General features: G+C 31.4%; 1 protein-coding gene across 1 annotated transcript; it reads right to left on the bottom strand.

Annotated features, from left to right (window-relative positions):
- Positions 1 to 884: 884 nt before the first annotated feature.
- On the bottom strand, positions 885 to 16649 carry LOC143053596 (putative thioesterase PNKD). The gene is made up of 10 exons (XM_076226385.1): positions 16553 to 16649; positions 14130 to 14251; positions 12830 to 12936; positions 10924 to 10982; positions 8709 to 8801; positions 7805 to 7968; positions 5913 to 5999; positions 4932 to 4999; positions 1678 to 1725; positions 885 to 1205 (listed from the first exon to the last, which is right to left on the bottom strand). Exons 1-10 carry the CDS (start codon positions 16621 to 16623, stop codon positions 1023 to 1025), a joined length of 1002 nt encoding a protein of 333 aa, XP_076082500.1. The 5' UTR covers positions 16624 to 16649; the 3' UTR covers positions 885 to 1022.
- Positions 16650 to 16673: the final 24 nt, after the last annotated feature.

The raw sequence follows: 16673 nt of genomic DNA on the forward strand, positions 1-16673 counted from the left end.
TTTGATAAATTTAATTCCAAAAGATTGCATTGTTCCAACATTTGTGTTATTGTCATCAATCTCGGTCCAGTCATTTTTGCCGGTGGCCGAGCACAAAATTTGTGTTGTGTATTTTTTTTTTCATCGATGTTAGACATTGGATGAATTTCATTGCTAATGTCAAAAAAGGTGTTACTTTCTGTAAAATTTAGAAATATTTTTTTCTCCGCGAAATGGTCAAACTTTCCGCGTTGAACATTGAATAGGACGCGTTGTGTTGCCATGTTCAAACACTGACAAACGAAAATAACTACTGCGCATGCTCCCGCATATATAATTAGCCAAGAAGATTCCACTTTCCAGTACATTCTAAACATAAGCCTCGAGTTTAAAATTAGCATTGTTTTCTTTTGGGGCGATAAAAAGATCGAGGGACTTAGAATTTTTTATTTTCTTTCAGAAAAAACGGTCGGTAGGTATACAAATTTTTTTTTCCCACATCAACTTTAAAAACTTTTGAGTCGGGGTCTGAAGGACGGTCGGTCGGGTGACCGGAAACACAACATTTTGTTTTTAGGCCTTAAATAAATCAAAACACAAAAAAATAATGAAGTGCTTGAATTGGCTATTATTAATGTCCAGTAATTTCAAACCATTTTTTTTTTTAAAGTTGCACTAAAATGTTTACATTTTCTATTGAATTGATGTGAACATAGAAAACATTTTATGTTGTGAAATTTTAAATAACTTCATTTACTAGTTATGAAAATCTATATCAGCTGAATAGATATTCCATTTTTTTCAGGTTAAGAAACCACAAAATTCAACATGAATTTTTTATGAATATCTTATCACAAGTATTTTCTCTTTTTCTTAAATGGAAATTAAAAAAAATTCATGTACATGATAATTTGACACCGGTATTCATCAACCACTTTGCAGCTGAAAGTATCAACGCTTGTGAAATTTGTTCATCATGCATGTAAAATATACCTTACAACCCTCTAATCTATACATAGATATAATATATACATAAAACTTTATCATAATTTGTATTTGTACTTGTCTTTCATTTGTCTTAGTTCAAACAAAGCTTGTGCTCTGGCTTCATCATCTGGTACTTTATATTCTCCTTCAAACAGGGCACCAGCAGCAACCATTATTGTCTTCTCTTTTGTTCGCAGGAATGGATTATACGTTAATTCTTCTCCCATTGTTGACGGACACTGAAATATTAGAGCATTGTGATAGTTGAAAGTTACCTTTGTTGACCTTTACTAGTTAGGAGATATATGTCATGTATGTTTGAAATTGAAGTTTTTTGGATGTAAATTATTTTTATAAAATTGCGATAATTATAGATTATAGTTAGTGATCTCAACAAGATTGATTTTCTCACTTGAGCCTGTACAGGTTGAGGTGACCTATGATAATCTGTTCATCGCTTTTTTACTAATGACCCCGTTGTTTATTTCATTGACAACAGACATGTGCATCCTTAGTTTTTAGAGATAATTTTTCTCAGAAACATGATTTTCAAAAAGCAGTTATTTCAATTATATGTTTCAAAATACAAGTAAACCTTCTCCTTATGCTGAGAAACACATAAGATTGAAAATTTGAAATGGCACAATGCATTTTCAAACTCAAATGACATAGGAAAAAGAATAAATACAAAATAAGTGAAAATTTACTTACAGTACACATTTTCTTTTGTCTTTGTTCTTTCACCCATGATAATTTTCCCTAAAAAAAATTACATATAACAACTGCATAAATAACCTGATTTCATTTCATATTATGACTACTGTAAATTCTGAAAGGTTTTTTTTACAATTGATAACAGAATGGCATTAATGAACCATTTAAGAAGGTGTTGCATAACATGCAGGGGCGGATTCAGCCATTTTAAAAAGGGGGATTACCAACCCAGAGTAATGGGGGGGTTCCAACTATATGCTCCCATTCAAATGCATTGATCGTCAAAAGAAAAGGGGGTTCCCCCCCCCTGGATCTACCAATGGATGTATTCATTGGTATACTACTGTAATTTAAGGAATTATTGCAATGTTTTGATTATTGAGAAAAATGTGACAAGGTTATAATCGCAATGATTTAAACTAGCATTTTGATTTTTTTTTATATGAATTAAATAGGATTTTTCTCAATATCCAAATTTTTAACTCTCAACTGACAAAATCATACTTCTTTTCTAAAAGGTTTTTTTTTAAAAAATGAAGGAGACTAAATTGGTATTTTTTAAGAATGAAGGAGACATATGAATCCTGTGTTTAGAAGCCAGATTTGTGAGTTCAACATGGTTGATGAGACTCTGAAGTGGACCTTTATTTGTTTTTCAATCAGTACTGTTTGTCAAGTTTTCACACAAACTCGTATCATAATCTTGAGAAATAACTTTCTCTAATTTTTGTGCTATTTACACATTCCCTGGGTGGTGTAAAAAATATTTCTCATCGCTAGTGCAAAATCTGTTCTTAGCAAATGATCTGTCGAAATTTAATTATGAAGGAAGATTTTCTTAATTTCTTCTAAATTTCCTATTGTGACGTCCTGAATAAAGGCGACTTTGTCTGATGACGTCACATAAAAAGAACACATCTTTCTGCCAATGATCGGAAAAAAAGGGATAAAAATCATTAGAGAAATAGATTCCACAGCTATAACTCGTGTATTATGACATTACTCCACTCTCAACAGTTAAATTTTGCTTAATTTTAATAAAAAATCTGCAAACCTTGGGCTATAAATATTAAAATTAAAATGTCTGAGAAACATTATAACACACTTGTTGCAGTTGTGGAATCTTTAGTGATATATATATATATAGGTACGTCTGAGTCAGTGACAACTCTACAACAGAAGTATCCATCGGATCGCCATCAATGATGGTGATACATGGCTGTGTACATAATGTATATACAACTCGTCTAAACATCAACCCAACAATGTTAGATCTGTAAATTTGCTTTCGCAAATTTTTGGTTCTTCCCTCGCCGGGATTTGAACCCATGCTACTGTGATATCGTGACACCAAATCGCCTGCACTACAGCCGTCCCGCTAGACCACACGACCACCTGGGCTCTAAAAAAAAAAGAGCTTTTGCTGGCCGTGTGTTACCTTTCCTCGTCAGTTTTAATCTAGCGGCGTACTACAGTACATGATATGACTGTATATTACATTAATTTGTAGGATCCTTTACTATAGATAATTTAGCTGATCTGTAACAATAACATCTTCATGCCTTATATATCATGTACTGTAGTACGTCGCTAGATTAAAACTGACGAGGAAAGGTAACACACGGCCAGCTAAAGCTCTTTTTTTTGAGAGCCCAGGTGGTCGTGTGGTCTAGCGGGACGGCTGCAGTGCAGGCGATTTGGTGTCACGATATCACAGTAGCATGGGTTCGAATCCCGGCGAGGGAAGAACCAAAAATTTGCGAAAGCAAATTTACAGATCTAACATTGTTGGGTTGATGTTTAGACGAGTTGTATATATATATATAGGTATATCCTCTAATGATGTGTTTTCATACTAATTACAATTTCCATTCTTTACAGTTTTGTTGAGTTTTAAGGGGGGATAGGACCTTTATCGGGACTCCGGGATCGGGTGTTTTTAAGCTAGGGATTTCGGGATTGACCCTTTCGGGATCCGGGAATCCTTTTTTTCGGATTTCGGGATGTCGGGATTTGCTTTATTTAAATTCTGGAGCTAGGGATTTCGTTTTTTCAAGTCCAGGATTTCGGGATCAAGACCCGTCCTATCCCCCCTCAGTTTTATTCACTTAAAATTTTTTCTAAAGTCATGGTTCTGGTACTAAAACTAAATTGTTTTTGGTTGATGTTTCATGTGTGAAATTTTAACATTGTCATTTTTTTTCAGATTGGCACTGGGTTTTTACAAAAGACATTCCTTTTTTTAATTTCAATTTTTTCCAAATTTGTGATTAAATGTAAAAAGCTAAGACTGTTTTCATCTATATGTATGTATAAAGGATGTATAAAAAGACCTGTCAATAAATTATTGAAGGAATTGAGTTTGAACAACCATTTATATATTAGAACTCTGTTAATTTTAACTCGCTGGTTTGTAATAAAATCGACACATAAACCAAATGACAGTCTCATGTCTTGAAGATCTGGCCTCACGGTCATAGAACTTTCGAGCATGATTTTTGTACTCAGACTCGAAAATCAACCAATCAAATTGCTTGATTTCATGTTTTCTAGCATGATTTTTGTGCTCCGAGCACTGAGCAAAGTTTTATGCCTTCAAGGTGTCTGACAGGCAAATGACATATCTGTTCTTCATGTAACCCTTCAGAATTTTTCTCAACAACTATTCTAGTGATGCATATTTTTGACATTAAATAAAAATGGCTAATTAATCTGGTCAGTTTTATCATATTTGTTCTATCTTCTTTTAAAGTGACTTTGAATATGATTTAAATTTGTCAAGTTGTAGTGTTGCTGTTGGTTCAAATATAGAAACCGAAAAACCTGTCACAATATACACGTGTGCAATCGAAACCGGTGAAATATTGATGATACAAAAACATATGACATACGAAAACATATGACATGACGATTTACATACTTCTCATATTTATAATCATCGCCCAACAATCAATTGAATAAAGATTAATATATGAGCTGCGTCAGATAGAAATCGACCTAATGCAAGTGCACGTATACATGTTCATTGTTAACACTTTGATTGATTTTGTGACATTTAAATGCGGAATTAAAGATGTATTTTGGTCTGATTTGAGGGTATTTGTATATTGCGTCAATTTTCAAACAGTTACAGACTTTGCATAAAATTTTTTGTCAACCCAAAATAAGTTAACAGAGGTTTGGATATTTATTTGCATAAGGTCGATTTCTATCCGACGCAGCTCATATGTTTAGTGTGGTATAGCATTTACCTTTGCTTTTTCATTGCTGGGTTCCACATGGCAGGCAAATTCAAGGTTATCTGATGCATATTCATGACCTGTAAAGAAAATACAGGAAATGTTTACCACTTGTTTATACATTATACTTAATTTATTCAACTATGCCAAACTAATCTGTTGATATTTAATACTGTAAATTCTGAAACTATTGGCAAGTTTTAATTTTATACAAATATCGGTTTTCAGATTTTCCTGAAAGCGCATTAATTAATCTTACATTTTTATCTTTTCTTAAAAGATTGCAATAATTTCTGACTTGAACAGTATACTGACTTCCAAAATTCATGTTAATATAAATATCAGGTCTGAAGCAGAGCTCGAGGTGGCTTGATTAAAATGAGACAACTATCCAACAGATTTCAAATGACAAACAGTTACAGTCTTCAAAAATAAGCATGTCCCAATAGTCAGCTATAAAAGTTACTGACTTGTAGTATTATCGCTACATTACGAGATTTTCTTTTGATCTTGCTAACTGATAATTTCCTTACAAGAGTCAAGTGATATGAAAAATGATCACTACAAATTAAGGGATCATGTGGCCTTGTCAATGAAATTGACATGAATGTGACAACGTCGTCATAGGTAAAATAGAGATAAACAGATTATCATTGGTCATATCAACTTGATTGCCTTTCTCACTGTCACGGTCACGGCTTGGGCGAGACAATCAAACTTGAGATGATCAACGATAATCTATAAATATTAACAATTCACACTAAAAATGCTAAAATAACACTGTTCTTTTTCAAAAAAAAAGCTTGAAAGTTTTATTTTTTCTATTTATTATAACTTTATATTGAATAACTATGTAAGACATACAGTATTTCAAATGAGTATAGTCTCAATTTTGAATTATAGTAACTTTTGTCAACAGCTAGAATAACCAATTTGATATAACAAGGTAGCTTTTATCGTGTTATTATTTGTATTGTGTACAGCATGCCTCACCTGGCCAGACCAATGTGTCTGGAGGTAGATCTGAAATCTCATCAAGGGACTTTAACATTGAAAATGCTGGTTTCTCAAACATCCTCCCTAAAAAATAGAAAATATGAAATACAATATAAAGCTGATGGATGTTAATCAATGACTTCAAAAAACAAATTCCTCTCATGTGACAAAGTAAATCATAAAATAAACAAACTTAAGTATACCATGTATATATGTTCCAGACCATACGAGTATTTGGACCGTACGCGTACGGTCCGGACTGTATACGTATACTTGTACGGTCTAACCATACTCGTACCGTCGGACCGTATGAGTATACTCGTACGGTCCAGCTGACCATACATGTTTTGGTATCATATGGGTTAAATTAAAAAAATACACAATAACCAAAAATTTGTAGCTTTAGTTCTCCAAGATGCTATTTTTTCATTAGATGGGTAAGTGAATAAGCGTACAATTGAAATTAAATGTTTGTTTAATTCTATATCTCCATTTTTTTACTCTTGCTCCAGTTGTCACTAACTACCACAAGGAATGTTATGTTTTTTTATTAATTTACATTTACATGTTTGCGGTCCATTCATGTTCCTTTGCATATGCATTTTTTTTTTTAAAGTTCACAAATATTATAAAACAATTGTCCTTGTACGTTTTGTTTACATCTGTGAACCTCAATTTCAATGAGCATACTGGCCTTTAATGGAGATAAACAGATTAAACTAGCGTGACCTTTTTAAAAAGTTAGAATATTAAGTTTTCATTTCAATATCAATTGAACTTTTTATATTAATTTGAGATATAAGATTTTTTTATCTGTTATTTACATTTGTATCTGATAAACTTGACCATCTTCTTATTATTAGTTGGACAGTACGCATACGGTCCGACCGTATGCGTATTTTGAAAAAGTACGCATACGGTCCAGACCGTACGCGTACGGTCCAAATACTCATACGGTCTGGAACATATACAGTGTGCTATTTCATCTGTCAGACACTATATCATATCATAGTGTAATGATTTACATTAGTCCATAAATCTTACTGTTAAACCTTGTTCACAATTTTTTTAATCATATATGAATTTTCCATTGTAGACTTATAAGATAGTTTTGTTTAACAAAACTAAAATTCAATAAAATTTTGAGAGATAATCTTCATAGATGCCCCAGAATCCAGAAATGGTAATTTTTTTACGGATGTGCCATATTGTTATTAAAGGTCTCTGATATGAATTTCAGTGTGTCTTTGGTAAAATAAGAAATTAAAGGTTCAGTTGAACACGCCTATATTTATCAATGATTATGCATATATGTTAGTGTCTCCCTCTTTTTGAGGGTACAATAGTGTAATGTGTATTTAAATAATAGTAATTATGGTAATGATGAAAATGATTGTTATTTGACATAATCTAACTTTTAGATTCAGCTTGATAAAGATTGGTTTAATATATCTGGTGTGAGTTGGAGTTTGAAATTCTAAATTCTAGCTTTAACGTCCAAAAAATAAGTTCTGATATTGAGTGCAAAATTTTTTTTGTAACCTTGTACATGCCTATATGAAATTCTAGTTGTTGGACACTCACCTACACCTATTAAAACCACAAATATTAGTAACCACAAATACTAATACCTTGCCTAATGATAAAATCATAATATAGATATAAGAAGATGTGGTACTAGTGCCAATGAGACAACTCTCTCATCCAAGTCTCAATTTATAAAAGTAAACCAGTATAGGTCAAGTACGGTCTTAAACACAGAGCCTTGGTTCACATTGGACAGCTAACTATAAAGGGTCCCAAAAATGACATGTGTAAAACCATTCAAACAGGAAAACCAACGGTCTAATCTATAAAAACAAGAGAGACATCAGACTTAGTGTACTTACCACAACCACCTAGGAACAAATGATCCCCTGAAAACACAGAATCTGGGGCTCTGTAAGGGGAACCATCTAAAACAAAGTACATGTGACCTGTTGTATGACCTGGTGACAAGTGACAGGTAAACTTCATTGTTTCAAATATAAGTTCTTCGCCATGTGTTACACCACTGAAAAGAAGAAAAAAAAGAAAATACAGAATATCCCGGAAAATCCTGCAAAACAAAAAAAAAGACTGTAAATTCAGAAATTAATGCCAGGTTTTATTATTGCAAATAATGTGACTAGATGAGTATTACAATAATAAATAAAACTTAATTTCTGAAATTTGCTAAATGTGTATGCTGTTTTTGTTGTCATTGCAATAATTGTTGTAGGAATTCTGCAGGTGGCATCTTCCCATGATTGAATATTTTAATTACATTTGCAACATTTATCTATCTTTTCAGTCCCCCCTGAAACCAGCTAGCAGGGAGTCCTGTCTTACAAAACAAAAATCTAGAAGCAGGTGCCAACTTTCCCTCCCCCATTCAAAAGCCTTTATCAACCATTTAGAAAATTAAATACAGTCCAACTTAAAAGTCCCAAAATAAATTTATAAGCTGAAATTTTATGGGTATATTGCATCAAACTGCCAAAGACTATGATGGATTACAATCTTCTATATCTATTTTGTTTCTGTACCTTAAGGTGGTAGACCTTGGTTCAGGGAGATAACTCTTTAAATCAGTTAAGCGTTTGTAAAAGTCAAGTTCATCAATGTATTTTAAGCATTTACCTGAAACAGATTGAAATTAATCTATGTAACCTAGAAGCTTAAAATATATTTTTGAAAATGGTTGACACAAACGTACTGATGATTTTAAGAGTTATTTCCCTTAATCTAGGTCTACCTCCTTAAATGACTTACTTGGTAACATTATTTATATTATCTGAAGCACTGCCATATATTTTAATTTTTCTGTATTTCTTTTTCATCTCTGAGTTTCCTCCACTGTGATCCCTATTAAAGAGAAATGAAATAAAAGCTAAATTAAAAAAAATTTGCATAAGGAATAAATTAAGAAATACAATATATATAATTAATAAATACTGTTTGGTTTGCACCTCAATAGTAGAAATAAAAATACCACAAACTTTATAAATAATAAATAAATAATTGTCTAAGGTGGTACCCAACACCTTCACTAAAATTAATTTGGCTCTTTTAATTTTCACATAAAATTTTAACAAAATTTTTTACTTTGACCTTTTGACAAAAATATAAAAATTTTAAATTTTAACCAACCATTTTATCAAAAATTACACTGGTTACATAGCAGTTTGACAAACACTAGTTTTGATCGTTGAGAAGCTTAAAATCCCTATAACAATACAGTGTGACTAAAATGTTAAGCTGATCAGTGTTCTCCCCAGAAATTTTGAATAGTATCACATTTGGCGTAAAAAAAACTTAACATTACGGTAATTTGTCTATTTGTCACATCATGGTCATGCTCTATCTCCTTTATGTTATATATGTTTATATTGTTCAATTCAATACTGAGAATACAATTAAACTATAACCAGGAAAACAGTTGTTTCAGTTAATGTTTTCTTTATTCATTTATAGTTACAGAATTATTTTTTTCCTCTTGTGCCAAATAAAAAAATATGCGGTTTCAGTTACCCTACCTATACCCAACTATAATTAATATGAGGCAGGCATTACCTGTGAAAGGGGACGAAGTCTATGATATTTTTCTAATTCAAATATATCTTAATTTCAAAACGGAAAAACTGTAACGTTTCCGATTTTGGTTCTGTTGTTAGGAATTTTAGTTGTGATGTTATTTTAGTTATGACGTCATATGCAATGTAATCAAAGAAACGCTATCATTAGATAACGTTTTTTCATATCAAGGAATTATTAAGAATGAAATTGATATTGCGTTCCTTCCTATTTTATACTAGACTGATAAATATATATTTTACTCAAAATTTCAAGCAAATGATACCGGAAAAAGGAAGTGCATTGTTGATTTCTGCGCAGATGTGGGAATTCAAAACATGACATAAAAAAAATTGAACGATTTTGAGTTCATTAGTACAATGGAAATTCCGGGAAAATTTTCCCAATTTTTTTTTTTTTTTTTTTTTTTATTGAATTTTCTACTGTTATTGGGGACTTCGTCCCAATATAAAATGAATGAATGGTTTATTATAGTGTAACCTGTATATATACAATACTATATATCTAGTACAAAAAAGAACTGTTTTTTTTTATATTAAAAGTGAAGACAAAATCGAAGAGAAAGTATCATAATTGGCAATAAAATTTCAATTTAAAAACTTTTTTCTTTATCAAGTCTATGAAATTCATTGTAATATATATTTTTAACAAAGTTATCTAACAAATAGTCTGTTTATGAGTAGTTTTCTCTATTGGTATATTTTTTTCTGTCTACTGGACCATTTGTGCATCTGTAGATACTATCGTGAAAATGAGTAATTTCTAAATTTTCACTCTCCATAGTCATGATAGTAGTACCGGTGGAAGAGACAGAATTTTTTTTTTCAAAGTTGCAAAACTTAATGACCAAACCTTGTTTCAATTTTTGAAATTCCGTATTAAAAAAAAAATAGATTTCAAATTGTTTAATGATTTTATGATGCATTCTTTTCATGTCAAAATTGACGATTGCAAACCCATGGTATAAGTCATTTCAAAAGTGTCAGCTTGGGGTATTCGCATCCAAATCACCCAAAGGGCAATTAACACCTATTCAATCACTCTGCCTCTATTGTCCTACTTGAAGGGATTACAATTAAAGGTGATATAACTTTTATGATCATAAGCGTAATTAGTTGAAAGTTCAAAATTTAGGACATGGATTTGTGATATATTGAAACAAAAATATAGCATCTTCAAATAAATCATAATAGCATCACGGGGAAATAATATAGCGTAGCCTGGGGAGAACACTGCTGATACTACAGAGTTCATTGTTAGGACCCACCTTAAATGAAAGGAAAATAAAACAAAATATATTATATTCTAATAAAATAAGAAAATGTTCCACATTATTAATATTTGTGCATTAAAAGATGTAAACTGAGAAATTTTCATTTCTATACAGACTTACCAATGTTTATGTGTCACCAAAACAGCATCTGGTATTATGTTATTCTTCTCAAGGTATTCCTTAATGAAAAATAACATTAATATTAAGTTTAGAAAAGCTTCATTATGTTATTTATTTTTAAAATGTAGATAGTTTTTACTTTTTCCCTGAATTTTATTTCGCACATTTCAAAAGAAGTTTATATTTTACAAATAAAATAGACGAATATCATCATATATATATATAGTATAATGTATATATATATATACAACTCGTCTAAACATCAACCCAACAATGTTAGATCTGTAAATTTGCTTTCGCACTGCAGCCGTCCCGCTAGACCACATGACCACCTGGGCTCTCAAAAAAAGAGCTTTCGCTGGCCGTGTGTTACCTTTCCTCGTCAGTTTTAATCTAGCGGCGTACTACAGTACATGATATATAAGGCATGGAGATTTTATTGTTACAGATCAGCTAAATTATCTATAGTAAAGGATCCTACAAATTAATGTAATATACAGTCACAGAAAATAATTATATTTATAATATATATATAGTATAATGTATATATATACAACTCGTCTAAACATCAACCCAACAATGTTAGATCTGTAAATTTGCTTTCGCACTGCAGCCGTCCCGCTAGACCACATGACCACCTGGGCTCTCAAAAAAAGAGCTTTCGCTGGCCGTGTGTTACCTTTCCTCGTCAGTTTTAATCTAGCGGCGTACTACAGTACATGATATATAAGGCATGGAGATTTTATTGTTACAGATCAGCTAAATTATCTATAGTAAAGGATCCTACAAATTAATGTAATATACAGTCACAGAAAATAATTATATTTATAATATATATATAGTATAATGTATATATATACAACTCGTCTAAACATCAACCCAACAATGTTAGATCTGTAAATTTGCTTTCGCACTGCAGCCGTCCCGCTAGACCACACGACCACCTGGGCTCTCAAAAAAAGAGCTTTCGCTGGCCGTGTGTTACCTTTCCTCGTCAGTTTTAATCTAGCGGCGTACTACAGTACATGATATATAAGGCATGGAGATGTTATTGTTACAGATCAGCTAAATTATCTATAGTAAAGGATCCTACAAATTAATGTAATATACAGTCACAGAAAATAATTATATTTATAATATATATATATAGTATAATGTATATACAACTCGTCTAAACATCAACCCAACAATGTTAGATCTGTAAATTTGCTTTCATATATATTTGTAAGTGTACAGATTCTGAGTTAATTATGTAGGCTGTACTGTTACACATAAAGGTTTCTTCTGTGAGGTGTTTTGCATGTTATTTTTCTTTCAGTCATTTTTCTTTTGGTATAAATGGCATTTTTTTTTTCAACTAATAATTCTTGTTGAAAAATAAATCATATTATGAGGTAGAAAAATATAAACAAGAGAAAATGGAAGGTTAACCCTGGTTTTATAGTTAGCTAAACCTCTCGTTTGTAATTTTGACAGTTGTTCATAGTTTCAACATATTGGTAAAGTGCATCCTCCAGCCCTTTTTACAACAAGGATAACTTATTGTGACAAGATGTTTGGCAACTGATGACATTCTCTCTTAAGGTGGTACCTAACACCTTGACTAAAATTAATTTGGCTCGCTTAATTTTCCTAAAATTTTGACAAAATAATTACTTTGACCATTTGACAAAAATATAAAGAAAAATTCCATTGGATATATATAGTAATTTGGAAAGCACTAATTTTGATAATGGAGAAGCTGAATATTTCCTTAACAATACAATGTGATTAAAAAGTTAAGCTGATTTTACAGAGTTATCTCCCTGTTGTGTAAGGTTCCACGGTACTACCACCTTAAACAGTTCAAACATTAAAGAGAGGGTGAAATAAATTTAATGAACAGCTCCACCTGGTGGTTACTTACATTAACAGGTTCTGGATCTCCAGGGTCTATAACTACTGTCGTTTTGCCATCTGTTATTACATATGCCAGGTTGTCTAAGGACATAGGGACAGGTGTTATCTTCAAATCTGCAAAACAAAGTGAATAATTAGGAAATAACTCTCACAGTATACATGTACATGTATATCAGTATAATGCAAATGTGCCACTATCACAACTGAAGTTTACAAGTCAAATGGCAAAATGGCGTAACCATAAAGTTTATATATATTAGGCAAAACAAAAAGTATGTGTGTTTACTGTACACCTACCCTAAAGTTATTTTGACCATTTTTGATTAAGCACTGTTAAAGTCACAATGTTGCTCCCATAGACTTAATTTAAAATATAAATAAAATTCACTACCTACCTTAGTACCTACCCTTTTTTTCAGCATGGGACAGTAAACACACATACTTTTTTATTTGGCCTTACATTTGGTCATAAAATCTTTACCTTTATGACATAATCATTGTCTCACAATCAGAAAAAGAAGACAACAAAATATCTGCACAATTAATTATTTACTAGTTGTCTCCCTAGCTTATTTTACATTTTTGTTTGCAATAAATATATATCTAATAACATACAAAGCTTTCCTCTTCTAGTTATTAACATTTAATATGATATATATGTATGTTTTTGTTTGTATAATTAAACAACTTTCTTCCTTTCCAAACATGCCAGACAATGGTGGGTATTTTTGTTTAACATTAAGTACAATTATATGATTTATTTGTATTACTAAATGATTTTCTCCTTCTCCCTATTTTTGGTTAACTTTACGCACCATTTTATGTGTTTGTAATTAATGAATAATTTTCTCCTTCTCCCTATTTTGAATTAACTTTATGCACCATTATGTGTTTTTTTTTTGTATGACTGAAGTTGAACAACTTTCTTCTGACTATTTTTGGTTAACTTTATATACCATTGTATGTTTTTGTTTATATTACTGAACAACTTTCATTTCTCCCTATTTTTGGTTAACTTTTCCTTCTCCCTACTTTTGTTTGTCGCTTGTTTATGTGTTACATATTTGTTTTTTTTTTTCATTTTTTGTACATAAATAAGGCCGTTAGCTTCCTTGTTTGAATTGTTTTACATTTGTCATTTCAGGGCCTTTTATAGCTGACTGTGCATATGGGTTTTGCTCATTGTTGAAGGCTGTACGGGGACCTGTAGACTGTAGTTGTTAATTTCTGTGTCATTTGGTCTCTTGTGGAGAGTTGTCTCATTGGCAATCATACCACATCTTCTTTTTATACATGTATTTACGTACCATTATATGTTTTTGTTTGTATGACAGAATGACTTTCTCCTTCTCCATATTTTTCCCTAGCTTTGTTAACATCTCTCCTGTGATAAATATAACCAAGACAAGTCCTAGTGTAGAACCAATACCTGTCAATCAAATATTAAAAATGTAAGTAGGAAATATGAATAACAATAAACTTAAATCAAATGACTGAAAACACAAGTTATATGTGTTTGTCTTTAGTTATATATATATACATTATATACATGTTATAAATACATTTATCATATACTTAGACTAAATAACATATGATTTTTACTGTATGATTATAGCATTAAATCAACTTAAATTCCATATTTTTCGAATTGGTGCTTAGCGGGCTGATATGAAAAGTTTATCACATGCTTCGAGTGTTATCACATGCCTTTCCGTAACGTTATCGCATGGCATTCCGGTGATACTCGGCAAATTCCGGAAAATATACCTCAATGCTACATTTTCATTAAAAAAACTTACAAAGTAGTGTACAATCTCAATTTTATTAACAAAACAATTATTTGGATACTGGAAAGTATATTTTGTAAAATAATAATAATAAAAAAAAATCAAATTATTAAATAAATGCGTTTTTTTTTTAAAGTTTCAAACATAAATTAGAAAGTTACGTTAAAAAAGTTTACTTTTTCAAACAGTGTTCATTATGTATATTTTTGAATCATTTCTTTTGTCCTTTCGTCCATATCAAAATGTTGAGGCATCTGATAGTAAGATTTCATATCGAATGTACTAAATTTGGGATCCGACGTCCGTGAACTTTTCACTCTTTGAACTTCTATTTGGGAACCACGTAAAAGGATCAATATATGAATCTGTTATTTTTCTCCATTGTTGAAGCATATGATAAAAAGATCATAACATGTCATTTTTCATATCGCATGTATTATCAGCCCTCGGTCAATATCAGCCCTCGAGCCATGCGGCTCTTGGGCTGATATTGAACCTAGGGCTGATAATACATGCGATATGAAAAATGCCATGTAATAATCTGATAGTATCTTAATATTTTTGGAAAGCAGTTATCAACAGATAACCTACATGCATGTTACATGTATTTCAAACTCTTAGAAAGTTACTCATTCTAAAAGACGATAAAAAAAATGACCGATTCTTTCCCAAAAACATCAATCATTGACAGTGTCAGTATACACCTTATCGCTATAACAGGCTGACCCAGCCTCTTGATTTTTGACGTCATATAACATTCACTTTTCAATAGTGGCGTCAGATATTTTGTTTTATGATGTCATAATTTTACGGGAACCTGTGTGATATCCAGTAATGCCGGACAGATAGCGATAAGGTGTATTGAGTAATGGTTATTATTTGGAAAATCACGGTAAAAATTTTAACAAATTGATGCTGAAAATGACGGTAAAGGCATCTGTTAATACCCTCATTATTTATCAAGGATTTGTATAAAATGCAATCATGAAATAAACAGATAAATGGACTGCAGGAAAGGATATCATTATCAACTCAATGACGTTGTCTCTTTGACCAGTCAGGGGACTTACTGAAGTAAGTGATTTTTAAATCACTTATTTGAGTAGCAAATTCGAGGTTTTGTCACAAATTGGGATTTGGTAGTTTTTTTCAAAATTTTAAACACATATGTTTTAATAACATCTTTAAATTAATAAAAATTAAAAAATATGAACTTTTTGCTTCTTTTAAGTAGCAAGGTTTATGCCTTTGATGCTATCATTTACCTGAAAATTCTATTCTAGTTGAAAAAATGCTATAATAATGGCTTTACATAATGAACTGATACTTTGTTATAAGATTTTTCACAGCAGTGGGAGTATTTTTCCTGTGAAGTTCAAGGTTTCATCTTTCATATTATGTAATAAAATTCTACTGTTCGCGATAAAAATTTCACTGTTCGGGGGTGTTGAAATTAGTGGGGGTTATTAAAAGAATGATACTTAAAGAAGTGATTTTTGATAAGGAAATTGAGGTCTGATACTTAAACAAGTGATTTTTATGTCATTATCCTAGATTCAGTACAAGGTCATCACCTGAAATGACCTGGTCATCCTAGACAACACAGATGTTGGTTCTGATAAGTTTAGAAACATAATTAGTCCCTGGATCATTAGTATTCTATATTTAAAGCTACACTAATATTAAATCACTTCTTCTAGTGATTAATTTGTACTACTTAAATAGGTGATTATTAAAGAAAGACAACTCTAACTTCCAACCTTTATGGAAATAATGTTACTTGAATCAGTGATTTAGAAAATCACTTGTTTAAGTAAGTCCCCTGACTGTTGACACACTCCTCAATTCTCAATTTTATCTGACAGAAACAAGACACTGAGATTACAGTTTCTTTTCAGATTTGAAATGACAATACGTATCTAAGGTATATATATTCCGTTTACCCTATTTGAAATAAACAACCGCCTTCTTGTGTTGTCATTTTTGTGAGAATTTTGTCTTGAAAATGTAGCATCCGAAACTGCGACGGTATGTCATGAAAATTCCGCTTTTTATTTCTAGAAT

The sequence above is a fragment of the Mytilus galloprovincialis genome, chromosome 12, assembly GCF_965363235.1.
Source record: "Mytilus galloprovincialis chromosome 12, xbMytGall1.hap1.1, whole genome shotgun sequence".
Taxonomy (NCBI): domain Eukaryota; kingdom Metazoa; phylum Mollusca; class Bivalvia; order Mytilida; family Mytilidae; genus Mytilus; species Mytilus galloprovincialis.

Excerpts from the sequence above, each read along its gene's own strand:
- LOC143053596 (XM_076226385.1), bottom strand. The coding sequence starts at position 16,623 with ATGCTACATTTTCAAGACAAAATTCTCACAAAAATGACAACACAAGAA. Across the intron at positions 6,000-7,804 it reads TTTGTTCCTAGGTGGTTGTG|GGAGGATGTTTGAGAAACCA; the intron begins GTAAGTACACTA and ends TCTATTTTTTAG. Across the intron at positions 1,206-1,677 it reads GACAAAAGAAAATGTGTACT|TGTCCGTCAACAATGGGAGA; the intron begins GTAAGTAAATTT and ends CTAATATTTCAG.